A 23233-nucleotide genomic window follows, 5' to 3' on the forward strand; every position below is an offset into this window, starting at 1 on the left:
TACTTAATATGTCCGTGTCGTTCGGTACACCTCCGAACCGAACCGAAACCACCGTACCGAAACGGTTCAATACAAATACACGTACAGTTACACCCCTACAATGTACGTCAAAATGCCAAATATCAGAGCCGAAAATCAGCCCGGTCGATAACTGGTCAATTTCTAGTATGAAGACACATAAATAGCTGCTAGTACGATTGTGCTGTGGAAAAAAAATTATGTCATAATGTGTAAAATGAAATGGCAGGTATGTTTAGGATGAACACACTTACTGGGGACGGCGTGGCAAAGTTGGTAGAGTGGTTGTGCCAGCAATCTGAGGGTTACTGGTTCCATCCCCACCTTCTACCATCCTAGTCATGTCAGTTGTGTCCTTGGGCAAGACACTTCACCCTTGCTCCTGATGGGTCCTGGTGAGCGCTTTGCATGGCAGCTCCCACCATCAGTGTGTGAATGGGTGAATGTGGAAATACTGTCAAAGCGCTCTGAACTCCTTAAAAAGGGGTGGAAAAGCGCTATACAAGTACAACCCATACTGTAATCGAACACAAATATAATGTTCAAATCATGTTTATAAGTACAAAAATTTATTTTTGATTGCAAATAACAGTGCAGAAACAGCAACTGTTTCAAGCAAATATTTCCTCTCAGGGCATTCAATTGATCGCAACTGGACTGTTTGGTTTGTCTTAGAAGACGTTTCGCCTCTCTGAGTAGGCTACATCAGTTCATGCTCAGATGTAGATTGGAGAGATCCAGTCAAATATTTAAATACAACCTACTGTTGATGTCTATAAAGTGACAACGTGAACATCCACTGATGTTTAGCTATGCTGGCTTCAAATATATTTTCTGGATGTGATCTATGAGGTGGAAACTTGTCCAAAGTGTAACCCGCCCTCCACTTGAGTGCAGCTGGATAGGCTTCAGCCCCCCTCGATGTGTACAGCTTTATGGGATGATTTTCCTGTGTGTGCTGCGCAGTGACCAGCTGGCTATATCATCTTGGAAACGCTTGAGAAAAAAGGGGTGCGCTTTGCAGAACGTGCACTTTCTTACCTCTGCCAAAAAGGCTACGTTTTCACATGGATTTGTTACTCTGTTTGCAACATAACTTTAGTTTGATGACATTTTCAGGTAATATCCAAAGAACACAATTCCTCTAACCTACCACAAACATTTGCTTCCTGCTTACGGTGTTCCACACCCCCACTTTGGCAATCATGCGCTGAGCAGACGATTCTGGGAGATTTAATTTCATTTCCAAATCCGGCCACCGTTAAAGCGGCAGAAAAAACTGCTCTCACTAAGTTTTCCTCTGATGCAGTCACACAACACGGCATAATTGTGAAAACTTTAAACCACAATAACGTGGTATCTACAATATCCACACAGCACTGTAAATATCTGATATTTTTGCTGGCTTAATCCCACTGATTGCAGCCAGTGTCACAGCAACACTGTAATAACCAGCTGCACTGATAAATAGGACTGGGCGGTATACCGGTATTGAGAATTATATCACAATCATATATTTTATTATATTTTTGCAATTCACATGATTCTATCAAATCAACAACGCGAAAGAGATGGATGCACTTGAAACGATCGAGAAGACATTTCTGCCAAAATATAATCTTTGTGTATATACATATGTTCCTAGTTGAAACGGTATGAAAAATATGGATTTAAAAAGCTGCCAGAAATAAATGAATTTGTTAAATGAACTTTGCAGTCTCAACTAATTTTCTCAAGAAGAACTGACACAACAAAGGTACGCAATCTGAAAGGGTGGCAATATTGTGACTGCAGTTGACAGCTTGGTGTTTCTGGCTAACATTTTTAAGGGAACAAAGGTGTTTTAAAAATACTGAGCTAAAAAAAACTATTGTTAAAGGTAAATTATCTTCAAGTTGCTGCTAATGTTTGAAATGTCTTTTTTAACCAGTGACTTTATTTTACATTTTATTTTGTGTTTTTGTAATTAGCTGAAGATTTGAGCAGAGCTAAAGATTTGTTTTAAAGAAGATTGAAGATTATACTTGACTATTATTATATTATTTTCAAAGCTTTTGAATATTTTATGTTCATCTATCAATGCTAAGAGGAACTGCCCTTTTTTGGGCAGTCAATCATTAGGAAAGACATGACGACGGATGTATTTTTTCAACGTGGTTTTAATTGAATATCTGTCTTTAGTTTTGTTTACTTTATTTATAATATGTATTTTTTATTTATTTTACATGTTGGGGGGACAGCATTTGATGTATTTTTGACAACTTCTGTCTATTATATGTGCCTGAAAATTAATAAACGTTTAAAAAAAAAAATGCACATTACACGTTCAAATGGTGGTGTTTTAGGTGGACCAAGCATGGATTGAATTGATTTCAATTCATTTAAATTGGTGACGCTGTTTAGCTATACAAATTTTTCAAGGTGTGAGCTGCGTCACAGAACAAATTTAACTACTACTGTATTTACATGATAAACCAAAGACTTGTTAAAGTACAATTGTAAGGTAACATACTAAGGCTTTTACCAGTACTTTCTGGTATATAAATTAATATTGTTTAAATGTTTAAGCATCGTACAATCTATTGAGTTAATACTCTGACATGTAGTAAATTGTATCCAAGTCTATTTCGACTTTCTGCTACAATAAAAAAAGTCCCTTACTTGCTCAGTCTAATTTGACAGGAAGATATAGGGCAGCACCTAAAATAAGAGCTGAATCTACAATATGCACTCAGGCCTATCCATACCTCACAGCAGGACTGCGTGAAATGACAAAGCTCTGCACTTCTCTAATGTGAGTATAACAAATACGAAGAGTGTATTAGCGTTATTGCAAAACTTGCACGCACGCCTGACTGATGTGGACATTAAAGTGTCTACAGTAGAGATAGGGAAGTGTCTCAGCTCTAATATCATTGTAGTGAAGAAGTGAATGATTCTAAATTGTCCATGTGTCAAACACATTATTTTAAAAGCAAAAAATTGCATAATGAAGTTGATGTTATTGAAAATCAGTGATCGCAAGCATCTTCAAAATGACGTGTCATCTTCCCATGACTTCACTTAGAGACTTAGCAGAGTGGAAGAGTGGTTAGGGCTGCAAGATTCTGGAAAAAATGTGAATCTTTTTTTTTTTGCCTAGAATTGAGACTGTGATAATCTTGACATAATTCAGGCACAACATGGTCAGAGCCATGTGTTTTCTAAATGATGCGTATAACTGCTATTATCGATATTAGGAGACACCTCAACGAAAGAAGAAATGAACTTCCATTGGTCTTTCTGACATGCAATAGGACAGTTGACTGTGATTTTTAAAATAGAAATGCAACAACGGAATAATCAGAAAAACTTAAAATATTTAGGTCGAACACTTGGCATGCTCACTCACCAAACAGTACATTGATGCACGTGAAAAAGACAGATTAAAAGAAAAGTCGAACACAAATGCAATCGCTCTTTCCAGAAAGCTGATGGATAATAAAAGCCACCGGTAAAGCTTGTTGGTACTCTCAGCGAGGAGAACCAGGACAGTGAAGCCAACTCGCCCTGGCAGGAAAAGCTCACTTGTGGACAGGGAGACGAGTAAGAAGTGTTAGCCATCATACTAGCAAAGAGTGCAGCCTCTGGCCTTTAGTAAAATGGTATTGTTTGTTTGTGACTCAGCTTGTCAAGTAAAATAGAAAAAAAATTGATTTAGAAAGTATGTGAATAAAGTTTTGTGCAGTTCTAGAGGGGAGCAAAAAAGATACACAGTATTATTTCTACAGTATAAAAACTAAGACAATTATGGGGCAAAGCACACACTAGAACAGTAGTTCTCAACCTTTTTTCAGTGATGTACCCCCTGTGAAGATTTTTTTAATTCAAGTACCCCCTAATCAGAGCAAAGCATTTTTGGTTGAAAAAAAGAGAAAGAAGTAAAATACAGCACTATGTCATCAGTTTTTTATTTATTAAATTGTATAACAGTGCAAAATATTGCTCATTTGTAGTGGTCTTTAACTATTTGGAAAAAAAGATATAAAAATAACTAAAAACTTGTTAAAAAATAAACGAGTGATTCAATTCTAAATAAAGATTTCTACACATAGAAGTAATGATCAACTTAAAGTGCCCTCTTTGGGGATTGTATTAGATATCCATCTGGATTCATGAACTTAATTCTAGACATTTCTTCACAAAAAAAGAAATCTGTAACATCAATATTTATGGAACATGTCCACAAAAAATCTAGCTGTCAACACTGAATATTGCATTGTTGCATTTGTTTGCACAGTTTATGAACTTACATTCATATTTTGTTGAAGTGTTATTCAATAAATATATTTATAAAGGATATTTGAATAGTTGCTATTTTTAGAATATTTTTAAAAAATCTCACTACCCCTTGGCATACCTTCAAGTAACCCCAGGGGTACCCGTACCCCCATTTAAGAACCACTGCACTAGAGGGCTTCATTCAATTGATCCTCTCATTTTAAATCTGGTAATACAACTCATTAATATTGTATTTTCTGGAGAATTTAATCAAAAGATTTGAGGCAGTGCGGTGCTGCAGGAATTAGTGTATGTGACTCACGATCAGAAGGTCCTGGGTTCAATTCTCGTGCTTGACACTAAATTGGCACTAGTGTGTAAGAGTGAAAGTCGTCTGTCTACTGTGTTGACCCTGCAACATGTGGTAGAAAATGGATGGAAGTATATATCTAACAAAAATGTTAAGTTACACAAATGAGTGTACTTTATGTTCTATAATAGTGTCCTCCATTTAAATAGACACAAGTAGGGCTCTAACATTAAACGGTAATCAAACAGTAAAACTACTGACGGTCTCACATTGAAAAAATCGAAAACCTGTGACTGGTAACTGTACTTTGATAAACTCACGGACTGACTGGCACCAGCTTGCTGGATTAAATGCTAACTTAAAAACAAGAGACATTAACGTATTATTCCATTCGGAAACTACATACCCCAATCTAAGCTTAAACACATTGCTGTCTGAGCAAGTAAGATAGTCAGCTGTGCACATTGAACCTACTCTTTGACAGACTGACCGACAGTGTGTGTATTCATTTTACTTATGTAAAAAAAGAAAATAACTTGCTCAAAATATTTCAGTGTGTAGATAAGTACTTTTTGAGCACATTCAACAATTCAGTGATATTAATGATAACCGTGAAAATTTTGGTCACGATAACTGTGATATGAAATTGTCATTTGAAATAAATAATTAATCAACAATTAATCATAATGAATAGGTTCCAAACCTCAATTTTTATATCCTTTCAGGAAAAATATCTTCTTCATTATGACTGATACCCCCATGTGCTGCGGTACACGTCTTTATCTGCCCCCATGTAAAGCTGACATTTACAATCGAGTTTAAAGAGAATGTATTGCTCTCAACCAAGAACATCCACAAAAAAGTTAAGAAAAGAAGTGACAAACATTTACCCTCCAGTGACTTGCAGAAGCTGTAATACAATTTAAAAGGCCATTCAATTCCTTCTTTGATCTATTTTAATCCAGATACAAGAGAACAATGTGATTCAGAGAACAATGCCATTCAGAAAACGATGCGTTTTAAAATGCAACCATTTGCTATGATAGGATTTGATTCGATGCTATATGGTACAATTCTTTGTTTAAAGTAGACTTTCATTTATTATAAATAAGCCAAGTGAGTCCTTTAAACGTGGCGCTGTTTATCTTCAAACAATTATACTGTAAAAAAAGACCAGCAAAAAGAAGCGATAATGACAGACACTATAGTAAAATGGGTCTATTTGGTGGATAACACCGTGTTTTATGTTTGACTTGCATAATAAATGTTTTATTCAAACACATGTAAGGAAGGGCATGTCAGCATCTACAATTTGTATGTTAATGCTAACAAGCTTGTCCAAAAATCAAACATTGCTCCTCTACTTAGTACCTTTTCAAATATGTGTTAAATAGTTATATACATTGGAATTTATACTTTATCAGAGTATGTTTGTTCAGTTTGGTTTGTCAAGATTTAAAATCATATTTATTGCATTACCATATTGGTTATTTACTTCCTGGTTAATTTATAAATGGTTGATTTATATAGGGTAGTAAGGTTAAGTTTTGTACCTGGGCGGCCCTGCAGGACTGTGTCCCAGGTGTGGGATAGTAGATATGCTACTTCGTCCCTGTTGACCCTGTTTAGTAGACATCCGGACGACAGGGGGCGCCTCGCCATACCCCCGGCACACACCAGGGGACACCAATATACCACCACTTCAGGTGGGATGGAACAATCCATATAACACGTCACAGACAACGTCACGCTATCATCACGTGACACCTCTAATGAAGGCTGCAGAAGCAAGGTAGCTGAAACTTGTCAGGTACAAAAATTTACCTTACTAGCCTATATAAATCATCCATCCATCCATCCATTTTCTACCGCTTATTCCCTTTTGGGGTCGCGGGGGGCGCTGGCGCCTATCTCAGCTACAATCGGGCGGAAGGCGGGGTACACCCTGGACAAGTCGCCACCTCATCGCAGGGCCAACACAGACAGACAGACAACATTCACACTCACATTCACACACTAGGGCCAATTTAGTGTTGCCAATCAACCTATCCCCAGGTGCATGTCTTTGGAAGTGGGAGGAAGCCGGAGTACCCGGAGGGAACCCACGCATTCACGGGGAGAACATGCAAACTCCACACAGAAAGATCCCGAGCCTCAACCATTTATAAATACAACATCTGTAGGCTAAATGACCCTCTTCAACATATTGCCTGGTTAATGTTCACACTGTTTTGTTAACTTTTTAAAAAAAATGTTAAATATAGCTAACATATAGCGATACACCTGTGATAAAAGTGAATTTTTAACGATACGCGCATTTATAAGAAAAATGAATAAAGGTCATTAGAGAAATATTTGTTTATTTTAACTATTTTTCCAAAAAGACACAACTGCTCTACTGCATGTCAGAAATACCACATTGAAAGTGTGTTTGGTTCGATCAATCGAACAAATTAATCAATAGATTACTCCAGGAGTCTTCAATAGGGAGTCTGCGGACCCCTTGCAGGGGGTCGTAAAATTTTGGTTGACCTTTTTTTTTTAGAATAAAAACATTAATAAATAACAAATATATTGTATTATGTTAATTTAAAATAGCTAGCAATTAGCACTCTAGCCTGCTAGTTGCCAGCGAGCTAATGGCGCTGTACTGTATTTTTAATCTTAGTATTGAACAACAACAAGGTACCATGAATTGATTAACGTGGACCCCAACTTAAACAAGTTGAAAAATGTATTCGAGTCTTACCATTTAATGGTCGATTGTGTGGAATATGTACTGTACTGTGCAATCTACTAATAAATGTTTCAATCAATCAATCAAACCTTTAGGACAGATTTAATTTCAATCACAATTTTCTACAAGATATATATGTAGGGTATCTCTGCTCCAACTCTCCAATCGTTTGGGGGCCCCTGGCCTGGAAAACGCATATATTACTCATTTACTAAAAAAAAACGATACTTTCAGCCCACTTTTGACAGGGGGTCCAGCATACTAGTTGCCAATTAGCGACTAGCCTGCTAGTTGCCAGCTTGCTATCAACGGCACTATACTGTATTTGAATACCTTAGTATTGGACAATAACAAGGTACTTTTGGATCAGTTTAACTTAAAACACAATTTTGTACAAGAGATGCATGTAGGGGGTGCCCACTCCATTTTGCCATCAGTTTGGGGGTCCGTGGCCTGGAAAACGTTGAAAACGACTGGATAACTCGATTACTAAAACAACTGATAGTTGCAGCCCTACTATTGATAAATAAATTAATAAATGGGAAACTCACACCATATGCTCATGGAGAGCAATCCAGCAGAAAGAAAGCGTTTTCCAAAAATTAAATTTAACAAGTTTATTGTTATAACATTGTCATAATTAAATGATCCTATTTGGATTTAAAAACAATTATTTGTGCAGCCCTACATCCGATTTCAGCATGACAAAGGTTGGCCTCACCCTGAATGACGCAAGCACCTGTCACTTGAAATTCTAACACCGTGTCATCATGTCTTGATTTTAATCACTCTCACATGGTGAATCTAAATACAGAGTCCACGTTTATCACTCTAGAATACAGAAACAGTTCTGTTCATTAAAGAGGACGTAAAGCTTTTAAACTAGTGTTTTTTGTCTTTGAAGCACTGCATACTTATAATAGTCAGTCATTATTCTTACAAGGGGTACTGCACTTTTTAAAATGTTGCCTATTACTAACAATCCCTATGTAAGTAAGACAAGAATATGTTCTTTTTTATGCATTCTAAAAATTGTAACATACAGCTAGTAGAAGGTGGCTAACGATAAAGCTAATAATTGGAGTACTATATTGCACTCATGAAGCCCTCCAAAAAAACATCTAAAAAAAATGCCAACAATACTCCATTTACATGTTGTGACCGGAATATTGACCAAGTATTAGCAATATTGTTATTGTAAGCATTAACACAGACCAACTTAGACCCAAAGATGGCAGGAAAGACACCAAAAAACATTAATTTGCGGCCACCATTTTCTTTACATCTCCCGGTGGATTACGATTAATTCTGCATAAACGAGAAGATATGAACATCCCATCCGTCGGCAACCCAGTGAGAGCAGACATTGTAAAGTAAGCAATGTTATGCTTGAAGTAGGGCTGGGCGATATATCGATATATATACGATATATCGCAGGTTTGTCTCTGTGCGATATAGAAAATGACTATACCGTAATATTCGATTATATGTTCTCACACCGTTGCTTTAAGCTGCGTGCATTACAATACTGGCGTGTCTCACTCCTTCTTGTCTGTCCTTCTGACAGAGACATAAAATAAGCCCGCCTTCTTACATACGTCACATACTGTCGCGTGTCTACGTCATATGCTCTCGCCGAGAGCTAACGTTAGCATGGGGCTAATGTTATCTGAGGCAGGTCGAGTTGCATTTAGCTGCAGGTATCACACAACAGGCGTTTCTCTCTCACTCCTCATCTCTCATTCTTACAGAGACGTAAAACAAGCCCGCCTTCTTACATACGTCACATACTCTCGCGAGTCTAGCGTCATAGCTCTCGCCGATCAGAGAAATAGCAGCATGGCTAACTTTTGCTTAGCCAGGTCGAGCGGAGCTTGTGACAATACAAGAGAGAGATGGTGCGAAACTGATCACAAATGGAGGAAGAACAATAAATGGCCAACATAAAGAGCAGGGGGTCCATCATCTGGCGGTGGTTTGGCTTCAAGTGGGAAGATATTCAGCAGAAAACAGCAATATGCTGTTCAATGTATATAATATGATGATTAACCTGTGTGATGACTGTGTTATGGTGATAGTATATATTTGTACCATGAATTGATTAACGTGGACCCCGACTTAAACACGTTAAAAAACTAATTCGGGTGTTACCATTTACTGGTCAATTGTACGGAATATGTACTGAACTGTGCAATCTACTAATAAAAGTATCAATCAATCAATGCAGAGTATGCAGCAGAAGTGTTACTACAAAAAGGTAGCAATACCAAAAGGGAATAAGCGGTAGGAAATGGATGGATGTATGGACTATTAATTTGTTCTTCATTTAAAAAGTCACCCGTGAGAGAATGAAGAGTATTTAATAAATACAGTTTTGGTCAGTTGACTTAGTTGTGATTTCCCTCTCTGCATGAAAGTTTAAAAGTAGCATATATTAATGCAGTATGAAGAAGAATGTTTTAATGTAGACACATAGAATCATCATACTGTTGTGATTATATGCATCAAGTGTTCATTCAAGGCCAAGGCAAAATATCGTAATATATATCGTATATCGCAATATGGCATAAAAATATCACAATATTAATAAAAGCCAATATCACCCAGCCCTAGTTCTTGGTTTGTATTTTTTTATTTAGTACTTAGCAATAGTGCTACTAGATAATTAGTGTTTTAGTACAGCTTGATATGTTCAGCACACAGCTTCTTAACTTGTACCTGTTCCTCCTTAAATTCAAGCTAAAAATATAAGGTTATGTTGTTGTGATAAAATGTGTTACCCGTAAAAATTTGCTTCCAAATGCTACATAGCATGCGCACAGATGCGCATCAGCGCTAAAGGTTTTCTCGAACAAAATAACCATAGCAATTAGGGTAAAAAAAGCTGCTTATTGTGGCTACTTTTAGCATTATTTTACATACCAGGAAACAAGCCAAAAAAATAAGGTATTAAACCTAGATTCACTTAAAGTGGATGGCGGGTTGATGGTCTACAAGTTGTTTTCCGGCATGTGATTTTTGAATCACCGTAAACAAAGTGGTGGGCCACTAACCAAATATGGCTGTTGTGCAGCAAACAGAGTACAAAGTCTCTGAGTGGACAAGGAGCCTAGATCTTATTATTAAAAGCAGATATGAGCAAAAAAATGCAATGGAGTCTATCCCTATACGTTATGAAAAAAAATTGTCGAGTGATATGAAGGATTATCCATTGGTCGCATTCCTAGACAAGTCAATCAATCAATCAATCAATCAATCAATGTTTACTTATATAGCCCTAAATCACTAGTGTCTCAAAGGGCTGCACAAACCACCACGACATCCTCGGTAGGCCCACATAAGGGCAAGGAAAACTCACACCCAGTGGGACATCGGTGACAATAATGACCCAGTGGGACGTCGGTGACAATAATGACTATGAGAACCTTAGAGAGGAGGAAAGCAATGGATGTCGAGCGGGTCTAACATGATACTGTGAAAGTTCAATCCACAATGGATCCAACACAGTCGCGAGAGTCCAGTCCAAAGCGGATCCAACACAGCAGCGAGAGTCCCGTTCACAGCGGAGCCAGCAGGAAACCATCCCAAGCGGAGGCGGATCAGCAGCGCAGAGATGTCCCCAGCCGATACACAGGCAAGCAGTACATGGCCACCGGATCGGACCGGACCCCCTCCACAGGGGAGAGTGGGACATAGAAGAAAAAGAAAAGAAACAGCAGATCAACTGGTCTAAAAAGGGAGTCTATTTAAAGGCTAGAGTATACAAATGAGTTTTAAGGTGAGACTTAAATGCTTCTACTGAGGTGGCATCTCGAACTGTTACCGGGAGGGCATTCCAGAGTACTGGAGCCCGAACGGAAAACGCTCTATAGCCCGCAGACTTTTTTTGGGCTTTGGGAATCACTAATAAGCCGGAGTCCTTTGAACGCAGATTTCTTGCCGGGACATATGGTACAATACAATCGGCAAGATAGGATGGAGCTAGACCGTGTAGTATTTTATACGTAAGTAGTAAAACCTTAAAGTCACATCTTAAGTGCACAGGAAGCCAGTGCAGGTGAGCCAGTACAGGCGTAATGTGATCAAACTTTATTGTTCTTGTCAAAAGTCTAGCAGCCGCATTTTGTACCAACTGTAATCTTTTAATGCTAGACATGGGGAGACCCGAAAATAATACGTTACAGTAGTCGAGGCGAGACGTAACAAACGCATGGATAATGATCTCAGCGTCTTTAGTGGACAGAATAGAGCGAATTTTAGCGATATTACGGAGATGAAAGAAGGCCGTTTTAGTAACGCTTTTAATGTGTGCCTCAAAGGAGAGAGTTGGGTCGAAGATAATACCCAGATTCTTTACCGTGTCGCCTTGTTTAATTGTTTGGTTGTCAAATGTTAGAGTTGTATTATTAAATAGAGTTCGGTGTCTAGCAGGACCGATAATCAGCATTTCCGTTTTTTTGGCATTAAGTTGTAAAAAGTTAGCGGACATCCATTGTTTAATTTCATTAAGACACGCCTCCAGCTGACTACAATCCGGCGTGTTGGTCAGCTTTAGGGGCATGTAGAGTTGGGTGTCATCAGCATAACAGTGAAAGCTAACACCGTATTTGCGTATAATGTCACCTAGCGGCAGCATGTAGATGCTGAAGAGTGCAGGGCCAAGGACCGAACCCTGGGGAACTCCACACGTTACCTTAACGTAGTCCGAGGTCACATTGTTATGGGAGACACACTGCATCCTATCAGTAAGATAAGAGTTAAACCAAGACAGGGCTAAGTCTGACATACCAATTCGTGTTTTGATACGTTCTAATAAAATATTATGATCGATGGTATCGAAAGCAGCGCTAAGATCGAGGAGCAGCAACATAGATGACGCATCAGAATCCATCGTTAGCAATAGATCATTAGTCATTTTTGCGAGGGCTGTCTCCGTGGAGTGATTTGCTCTGAAACCGGATTGAAAGGTTTCACATAGATTGTTAGACGCTAAGTGTTCATTTAACTGCTCCGCAACAATTTTTTCAAGGATTTTTGAAATAAAGGGAAGGTGAGACACCGGTCGGTAGTTTACCATGAGGTCAGGATCGAGGTTAGGTCTTTTAAGAAGAGGATGAATAACCGCTTTTTTGAATGCTAGGGGAACAGTGCCCGAGGAGAGTGATAAGTTTATAATATTTAGCACTGATGGACCTAATAATACAAAGAGCTCCTTGATCAGTTTCCCAGGAAGAGGGTCAAGTAAGCATGTTGTCTGTTTTATTCCATTTACACGTAACAATTCCTCTAATGTTATTTCCTCAAAACGAGAGAAACTATTTTGGAGGGCAGTATCCGCCGTATATACCATCGTATCAGTGTTAATAGAACCCCGTTGTAGCTGGGATGCATTGTCTTTAATCTCCTTTCTAATGACTTCAATTTTCTTACTAAAGAATTGCATAAAGTCATCAGCTGAGTGGGTTGAGGTACTGGAAGGGGTCCCTTGTTGGGTTAGCGATGCTACCGTACTAAACAAAAATTTAGGATCGTTTTTATAAAGGTGGATGAGATTTGAGTAATATTTAGCTTTAGCTAAGGTAAGCATGCGTTTATAAGTTATTAAACCATCACTCCATGCTTGATGGTGCACCTCAAGTTTAGTCGTGCGCCATTTGCGTTCCAGCTTTCTACATAATAATTTCTGAGCTCTAGTTTCTTCTGTAAACCACGGGGTGCGCTTTTTTGGAGCCTTTTTTAACTTTAGCGGTGCTATGTTATCAATGGTTTCGCGCAGGGTGTCGTTAAAGTTGTTAGTGAGGTTATCAATAGAGCCCACATACTTTGGGAATGGTGCCATAACCGAGGGCAGTAGGTCAGCAAGAGTTGTCGTTGTGGCCGTATTAATGTTGCGGCTGCTATAGCAGTTGTTATTATTATTAGTTTGACGAACATGCGTCTGAACCTCGAATTTTATAAGGTAATGATCGGACAATACTTTAGTATACGAGAGTATCGTAACTTTGGAGACGGTGATACCCCTGACAAGCACTAGGTCTATCGTATTACCGTTGCGATGCGTGGGTTCATTTATTATTTGTGTGAGACCACAGCTATCAATTACAGTCTGGAGCGCTACGCACGGTGGGTCCGATGGGGTATTCATATGGATATTAAAGTCCCCCATTATGATTATATTATCGGCGTGTGTCACTAGATCAGCAACGAACTCTGAGAATTCATTGATAAAGTCCGAATAGGGCCCTGGGGGGCGGTAGATAACAGCCAGGTGTAGAGGCAGCGGTGTGACAGACTTCATAGTAAGCACCTCAAACGATTTATATTTATTATTTATGTTAGGACTAAGGTTAAAGTTTTCGTTGTATATTAGTGCGACCCCCCTCACCCCTTTTAAGCGGACGGGCAATATGCGCATGTGTAAAGTTAGGAGGACATGCCTCATTAAGCGCAAAAAAGTCATTTGGTTTAAGCCAGGTTTCGCTGAGACCGATGACGTTAAGATTGTTGTCTCTGATAATATCATTAACTAATAACGTTTTGGGAGACAATGATCTTATGTTTAAAAAAACTATATTATAGGTAGTGGGCTGTTTTAGGGAGTTTTTGATCAAATTATCCGTAGTAACAATATTAATAATGTTGTGTTTATTATGCCCAGTGCATTTAGTATAGTTACGACCATATCTAGGAATTGATACGACAGGAATTTTCCGATTGTTTGTTTGTTGCTTTGATAAACTGCACGCATCATGGTTAGCCACCTCAGTAACGGGGATTTTCCGATTGTTTGTTTGTTGCTTTGATAAACTGCACGCATCATAGTTAGCCACCTCAGTAAAACACATGTCCAACTCTGAAACACTCAAAGCAGAAAAAACGTGTTCTAATTCAACTGACTCCTTACCCAGACCAGTAGTCTCGCATTTTCCATTTAAATCTGGCTGCAGGATGGAGGGAAGTGGTGTTCTGTGGGGATTAGCCTTCTGCTTTGTTTTTAGCCCGGCTCGACATCCGCGTTTCCGATCACACCGCTGGCGTCTGCTCCGTAGACGGCCCCCGCTGCTAATAGACTCCCCGGCTTCACAGGCCGCTGGATGTAGCCGCCGACGTATTCCCATGCTAGTTAGCATTTTTAGCACGCACGCGTCTATCAGTCCAAAACGGCCCGATATGTCCACATCCAGAAGTGTCTGGCGGTCGTACGTGATCACGGAGTGACCACGATGTGAGCCAGCCATAAAGTCTGTGGAATTGTCCGGTATTTCTGCCAAATGTTTCATCTTTAGCAGGAGCTTCGCGAGGACGCAGCCCGTCCGGGCGCCGCCATCTTGGAAAATTTTAATAGTCGAACTATTTGGTGCTCTGGACGTCATTCTACACTACAAAACAGATGAAAACTTGGAGAAGCATGGAGGTCTACAACTTATTTTCACGTGGCTGTGTCAAGGAAATTTGTATCAAGACTCTCCCAAATAAATCATGCATTGTTTTAGTTCGGGTAAGGTTGCATTTCATGATTTAGCTTCACACTTACGTTTGTTGCACTTGCTTTTTACGAGTTTGCATGTTTTCCCCATCTTCATCAAAATATAACTATAGCTGTCAACATTGTGTATGTGTTGAAAGCTTCATTTATGATTGCTGCTTTAACAAGCTTAATTAACTCTTTTAGATTTTGCTCACATTTGCTTCTTTTTTTTTTGACTTGCTGAGTTGGTGGTTTACAAAAAACTTGTAGCAAAAGTGTTATTACAAATCCGAAATAAGATAAAATACGAATAGTATCAATATGATACTTACCGTAAATGGGAAATACTTAACGTTAAAAGTAAATCAAACAAACCTTTAACAAAGTGATTGCTGTAAACTTGATCATTCTTCGACTCAATCTGCTCCCTTGGATTGAATTGCGTGGTACTTTTCTTGTGTTTTTTTGTAAAATCTCTTTTACCCTTCTTGATTTCCTCTCGAGGAACTCTGACAAAACATTTATCCTTTTCGCATTTTGAACCTTTCCAACAGCCTAAAACAACGCAAGCATAGGGCTTTTTTCTTCGAAAAGGGCAAAATGCCGTCAAAAACGCTATGACAACAAACGCTGGCTGCATTGTGAATGCAAACTATTGTGTATGGTGACAGAATGAATGTCAACAATAAATATGTTGACAAGCTCATATATGAATATCAATAACTACTAAAAAAGCACTTGCTCCAGGACCTCTTTTGGACATTTTCCTTAAAATTTCATCAGTCTGTCCATTATTTGTCCCAAAGTAGTTTGTGATGGATCTCATGAAGTCTGCATGATTAGTAGTTATCGTTAAAGGGAAAAGCGAAGATTGTATGCAACCTATAAGGTATGGTGACAGAATGAATGTCAACAATAAATATGTTGACAAGCTCATATATGAATATCAATAACTACTAAAAAAGCACTTGCTCCAGGACCTCTTTTGGACATTTTCCTTAAAATTTCATCAGTCTGTCCATTATTTGTCCCAAAGTAGTTTGTGATGGATCTCATGAAGTCTGCATGATTAGTAGTTATCGTTAAAGTGAAAAGCGAAGATTGTATGCAACCTATAGAGTATGGTGACAGAATGTATGTCAACAATAAATATGTTGACAAGCTCATATACAAATATTAATAACTACTAGAAAAGCACTTGTACCATGACCTCTTTTGAACATTTTCCTTAAAAGGTCATCAAAGTCTGTCCATTATTTATCCCAAAGTAGTTTGTGATGGCTCTCATGAAGTCTGCATGATTAGTAGTTATCGTTGAAGGGAAAAGCGAACATTGTGATGTGTCTTTGAAATTAATATGCTAAGGTATGCTTAAAGCAGCATTAAATAGCATCATAAAATATTTTCAAAACTTTTTGGATAATATATTAACTTACAACTAGTTGAAGGACACCTCCGTCATGGCCTGAGGGGTCTGTATCGCTTTCCATGGCATTTAAGGACTTTGAAGAGGGTGGCAGGGAGCCTGCCATGCAAAAAACTACAAATATGCTGACTTGCTTTACACCATACGTCACTGCCCATTCCCCAAATTTTTAAGAAGATGGAAGTCGATGCGAACGCCTGCATTCCACCAAAAAACTAGAAGAAGAAGAAGAAGAAGAAGGCTTACGTGCAATTACTGCTATCATGACCAAAGCTGCAAAACAACCAAAGAAAAAAAAAAGTTTTGTTTGAGAAGACAAAAATAGAAAAACGGAGCCTACCCGAACAAGTGGGCAGTCAAGGACCAACATTGCACCAGCTTTCAATCGCTGGTGTGAGCTCAAAAATGAGGATGGATTTTTGGCTGATGCTGCTGTGGCTCTCTTCCTGCTGAACGAGTAAGTGACTTTCGATGCTCATTGAAATGATAATGCTAATGTTAGCTTTCGGAAAAAGAAAAAAACTCTCCTGTTGATCTTTCTTTTCTTTGGACCTGCATCTGCCTTGATACATTCTTGGTAGTAGTGTCATGTTTGTAGCGCAATCCAAGATAATTCCTTGATAGTCAGCATAGCCATTAGAAATGTAGTATTTGTGACAATATTACAGCGGTCATCATGTCAGGTTGATGCCTTATGCCAGTGGTTCTCAAACTTTTTTCAGTGATGTACCCCCTGTGAACATTTTTTAAATTCAAGTACCCCCTAATCAGAGCAAAACATTTTTGGTTGAAAAAAAGAGATAAGGGTGTACCCCATCTTTCGCCTGATTGTAGCTGAGATAGGCACCAGCACCCCCCGCAACCCCAAAGGGATTAAGCGGTAGGAAATGGATGGATGGATGGATGGAAGTAAAATACAGCACTATGTCATCAGTTTCAGATTTATTAAATTGTATAACAGTGAAAAAATATTGCTCATTTGTAGTGGTCTTTCTTGAACTATTTGGAAAAAAAGATATAAAAATAACTAAAAACTTGTTGAAAAATAAACAAGTGATTCAATTATAAGTAAACATTTCTACACTTAGAAGTAATCATCAAATTAAAGTGCCCTCTGTGGGGATTGTATTAGAGATCCATCTGGATTCATGAACTTAATTCTAAAAATGTCTTCATAAAAAAATTAAAAAAAAATGTCACCGTTTATGAACTTACATTCATATTTTGTTGAAGTATTATTCAATAAATATATTTATAAGGATTTTTGAATTGTTGCAATTTTTAGAATATTTAAAAAAAAATCTCATGTACCTCCTTGGCATACCTTCAAGTACCCCCAGGGGTACGCGTACCCCCATTTAAGAACCACTGCCATATGCACTAGTCCTCATGGGAAATATGGTTTTCCTTCAGGAAAAAATATTACCGCTTTGGTCCACTGGTGCCACCAAAATCAACCAAAACTAAAAGTTCTTAAGTGGGGCTTTAAAATTACCAAAATACATAAACATGACATGTTATTATGAATGTGCCTGTGACTACATTACATATATACTTACAGCGTGTACATCAAATGTAGAGTTGTACGGTATACCGATATTAGTATGGTACCGCAATAATACTAATGAATCATAACCGGTACTATACCGCCTCTGAAAAGTACCGGTCCACCCCCCCCGTCGTCGTCACCTTATTATTGCTGGTTTGCGAGCATGCTCCGCAGTGCACAATCACGGCGTAGTTTACAAACAGATACAGTGTATAGACAGAAAAAGGAGAATGGATGCATTTTGGCTTAAAAACTAACGATTAAGGTGAAGGTATAACACTGAAACGGCCACCGGAAGAGGTGCTTTAACACATGGCTAGCTAGCTAGCAACTAAAGTCCAGCCCCAATCGGCAATGTTTTAGCTACCTCTAAATCTCTAATCCTTGCCTCCATGGCAACAAATAAAGTAAGTTTCTTACAAGTATCATCCCTCCAGGACAACGAATAGCTAAACATGTTTCACTAAACACCGTAGCTCACCGGCGTCACAATGTAAACAAACGCCATTGGTGGATCTACACCTGACATCCACGGTAATGATACAAAGTACAGTAGCGTATCTAGTCAATACTACTATGATTACGTCATTATTTTTTGACGTCACATCTTCTTTCGTTTTTTAAAAATGATGTTTATCAACTCAGGAAACATGACCCTGGACACATGAGGACTTTAAATATGACCAATGTAAGATCCTGTAACTACTTGGTATTTGAGTGATACCCATATTTGTAGTATTATCCAAAACTGATGTAAACCATCAAACAACAGAAGAATAAGTGATGATTATATATTAATAGTAGTGTAGATGGAACATGTTAAAACAGAAAGTCAGCAGATATTAACAGTAAATGAACAAGTAGATTAATAATTCATTTTCTACCACTTATCCTTAAGAATTTTGACAAAATAATAGAATGGAAAATGACAAAATATGTTACTGCATACGTCAGCAGCTAAATTAGGAGCATTTGTTTGTTTACTTACTAATAAAAGACAAGTTGTTATGTATGTCCACTATTTTATATAAGGACAAATTTGCAATAAGAAACATATGTTTAATGTACCGTAAAATATTTTGTTAAAATAAAGCCAACAATGCAATTTTTTGTGGTCCCTTTATTAAGAAAAGTACCAAAAAGTATCAAAATAATTTTGGTACAAGTACCAAAATATTGGTATCGAGACAACACTAATCAACTGTTTGAGGTATTTTAGTGCTTTATAGGCGGAATGGATAGCTAACCATTGGCTCGATTGTTAACTGGCTTTTGTTTAATGCTTCTTTAAGCGTTCGAATGCTAAGCTGACTCTCCCCAAATCCTTATAGTTAGCTGAGCTCCACACAAGGATCTGGGCTCCAGGGCATTGCAAACTCCTTCAAGACAGCAAAAAATAATGAACCAATCAGGATCGCCGGGCCGGGATTTCATAGATGTGACATAGCGGCGAAGCGACTGTTTGATTCAAACAACAACGGCGGCACGCAGCAGGCAAACGTGTTGACATTGATTCTGCATATTTTCTTTGCACAAACGACATCGTTCGTCTACTGACATTGCTACGTTGTTTCAGTAAAAGTTCTCTAACTTTTCGCTCTGTCGTTATTCAATATATCGGCTGTTCTCGGCTGAAATTCCCAGTGTCTCTCTCATCAGCGTCAGGGGTTGATTTCGATGTGAGTGGTTGAAGTAGCACGTAATTCAAGTTAAAGGGGAACATTATCACAATTTCGGAATGGTTAAAACCAATAAAAATCAGTACCCAGCGGCTTATTTTATTTTTCGAAGTTTTTTTATTTATTTTACCCATCACGCAATATCCCGAAAAACGGCTTTAAAGTGCCTGATTTTAACCATCGTTATATACACTCGTTCATTTTCCTGTGACGTCAAAGCGTAACATCACCACAAACAAAGATGGCGGATAGCACAGAAAGGTATAGCATAGTAGTTTGGATTCAACAGATTACACATGTATTAAAACGGATGGTTGGAGTGTGGAGGCAGATAGCGAAAACGAAATTTAAGAAGAAACTGAAGCTATTGAGCCATATCCGAACAAACAGCGGAAAGGGGGGAAGCAAGGACGAATTCGGCAATCGCCTTCAAACCAACGATTGGTATGTATTTGTTTGGCATTAAATGTGGGTGGAGGGAAAGGCTGGATGCAAATATAGATACAAATGAGGCATAATGATGCAATATGTACATACAGCTAGCCTAAATAGCATGTTAGCATCGATTACCTGGGAGTCATGTCGTGAGCAAATATGTCTGATTAGCACGAGTCAATAACATCAACAAAACTCACCTTTGTGATTTTGACCTTATCGTTGGAAATGCATCTGCTTTGAGTGTCGCAGAATATCCACACATCTCTGTGCCATCTCTGTCGTAGCATCGCTATCGCCGGTAAAGTGCGCGAGGGACTTTCCCATCTTTTGACCACTGGTGTGGTGCAACTGGAATCCGTCGATTGGTATGTGTTTGTTTGGCATTAAATGTGGGTGGAGGGAAAGGCTGGATGCAAATATAGCTACAAATGAGGCTTAATGATGCAATATGTACATACAGCTAGCCTAAATAGTATGTTAGCATCGATAAGCATGCCGTGACCATTGATATGTCTGATTAGCATACTCTACGTAAGTCAACTTGTATCCGTCCCTGTTTGTGTTGTTACACCCTCCGACAACACACCGACGAGGCATAATGTCTTTAAGGTATGGAAAACAGTCGAAAAAAACGGAAAATAACAGAGCTGATTTGACTTGGTGTGTGTAATGTGTTTGAAAAAAATGGCGGATTGCTTCCTGTTGTGACGTCACGGGTGAAAGATCATTGCTCCGACAGCGAACAATTGAAAGGCGTTTTAATCACCAAATTCACCCTTTTGGTGTTCGGAAATGGGTTAAAAAAACCATATGGTCTTTTTTCTGCAACATCAAGGTAGATATTGACGCTTACATAGATCTGGTGATAATTTTCCCCTTTAATGGACGAGTAGTTTAACCAATCTCATACAATGATTTTTTTTTTTTTTTTACAAAGGCCCCGCCTTCTGAAATACATCTCCTATTGAGAAGTCCCAGATCCTTGTGTGGAGCTCAGCTAACTACAAGGATCCGCCGAGAGTCAGATTATTAGGATGCATCAAAAAAGAAAAATACATGTGAAAATGTCTCACATAAGGATTATGAATGGTAGGTAAAATTCAAAAAACACGTGCAGTTCCCTTCTAAAATAAAAATAACAGTGACTATTAAAGCTTTAATGCTCCAGAGACAACTCAGCACATGTAATCAAAGTCATTACTAACCACAGCTCTATTTTTGAAACAGTTACAAAGGGCATGAGGAGTAACGATGTTTATTCCCAGGTGCCATTGAGCAAGGCTTCATTCACACTTCTAGGATACTCACTGGTTAGAGGGAGGTGCAGAGAGTGGGAACACCACCTCTTCTTCTTCGTACTCCGGCCCATCTTGCATGTCGCTTTCGTCCAGAGTACCGCCGAGACCCGTTAAACCAGGCGGCGGAGGCGGCGGCGGTAGTGGAGGTAAGTCGGTCCCCCCATCCGGGCCTGGAGATGTGGGTGAAATCCGACTGGCCGGCGGTGCCTCCGAAGTGGGAGAGCCGCACATGCCGCCCAAGTTCCCTGAGCTCGATCCTTGCAGCCCCGACAGTCCACCTCCGCCACTGGACAGCGGGTAGATCATGCTGATATCCGGGGGAGAGTCCGGGGATGTGTTAGAATTCTGACCCAGATCAGCCGCTCTCACTCTGGCCGACTGGGCACAGCAGGGGGACGGGGCCGCTGTCTCCGGGCCTCCGCCTGTTGTGACCGAGCTGGTCTCTTCGCTGCTGACCTCCGCCGCCATCATTCCAGGGAAAGTCCAGAAGGGAGCCCGCCCTTCCCCTCTCTTGTTGGAACACTTCGTCAGTGCTTACTCTCCAACAATAAAAAGTTAGTCCAAAAAAAAAAACCTAGCTAGCGTTAGCTGACGAGCTAACCTTGCTTAGCAGGTTAGCTAACGGTAAGGATGGCTAACACACACTTGATGACTTCTTTCTTCGCTCGGTCTTCATTGTTTCATAGGATTTAAGTTCTCATCGAGACGCAAACATGTTTAAAGACGAAATATCAAAATTATTTTCTTTTTTCGGAATTCACCCTCGTTGTTTGTATTGTCAGTGCCGTGTGTAATCCTCGTCCGTGTCGAGAAGTGTCCATGAACGACACGCTGCTGCTGCCGCCTAAATCCACGGCGCGGTCTGAGCATATCGATGGGTCAAAGTAGACATCTGTGGCTTGTTTTATAGCAAAGTTTGCGTTGATTTGCAGGTTGGTGACTGTTGGCTTGCTTACCCGCTCCGTCTCCCCTCCCCTCGCCCAATCCCCTCCAGCCGCCCGACAGACAAAGCCAAGCGAGCCCAGAGCTCTTCAATCCAAACAAGGCATCAACACTATGAATGGACACATGTGGAGTTATGTACTTGACAAAAAAAGGTGAAATAACTGAAAACGTGTTTTATATTCTAGTTTCTTCAAAACAGCCAAGCTTTGCTCTGATTACTGCTTTGCACACTCTTGGCATTCTCTAGATCAGGGGTCTCAAACATGCGGCCCGAGGGCCAATTGCGGGTCGTGAGACGTTATTTTGTGGCCCGCACTTTAACATGAAAATTAAAAATATTGGCGCGGCCTGCGAGTTTTATATGAATGGCGCTTTACAGCGTCATACTTGTGTACGCTCGACTTTTCCGGGATTCCGGGAGACTCCCAATCATCAGTGTCCCTCCAGGGTTAATCTTTCTTCCGAATTTCACCCGGACAACAATATCAAAGGCCTACTGAAATTAGATTTTCTTATTTAAATGGGGATAGCAGGTCCATTCTATGTGTCATACTTGATCATTTCGCGATATTGCCATATTTTTGCTGAAAGGATTTAGTAGAGAACATCCACGATAAAGTTCGCAACTTTCGGTGCTAAGACAAAAGCCCTGCCTCTACCGGAAGTGTGGGGGCTCCTTACATATTCACATTGTTTATAATGGGAGCCTCCAACAAAAAGTGCTATTTGGACCGAGAAAACGACAATTTCCCCATTAATTTGAGCGAGGATGAAAGATTCGTGTTTGAGGATATTGATAGCGACACACTAGAAGGAAAAAAAAGGTTTTAAAAAAAACGCGATTGGGACGTATTCCGATGTTTTTAGACACATTTAATAGGATAATTCTGGGAAATCCCTTATCTTTCTATTGTGTTGCTAGTGTTTTAGTGAGTTAAATAGTACCTGATTGTCAGAAGTGTACGTCCACGGGTGTTTTGACGCGCAGTGTCTCAGGGGAGTCGACGGCAGCTGCATGGACGACACAAGCTCAGCTTTTCTCCTTTAAGAAGCGACTTTTTACCACAATTTTCTCACCGAAACCTGCTGGTTGACATTCCATCTT

At 39.3% G+C, this 23233-nt stretch overlaps 1 protein-coding gene across 1 annotated transcript in view; it reads right to left on the reverse strand.

The window, feature by feature from the left end:
• rasa1a (RAS p21 protein activator (GTPase activating protein) 1a) overlaps positions 1 to 22172 on the reverse strand; it is a 74803-nt gene extending 52631 nt beyond the window's left edge. Inside the window, exon 1 of the mRNA XM_061906301.1 lies at positions 21194 to 22172. Within this exon, the coding sequence (XP_061762285.1) occupies positions 21194 to 21654 (461 nt within the window). The 5' untranslated portion in view covers positions 21655 to 22172. The remainder of the gene's footprint in view (positions 1 to 21193) is intronic.
• Between the last annotated feature and the right edge of the window lie 1061 nt (positions 22173 to 23233).

The sequence above is a fragment of the Nerophis ophidion genome, linkage group LG07, assembly GCF_033978795.1.
Source record: "Nerophis ophidion isolate RoL-2023_Sa linkage group LG07, RoL_Noph_v1.0, whole genome shotgun sequence".
In the NCBI taxonomy this organism is placed as follows: domain Eukaryota; kingdom Metazoa; phylum Chordata; class Actinopteri; order Syngnathiformes; family Syngnathidae; genus Nerophis; species Nerophis ophidion.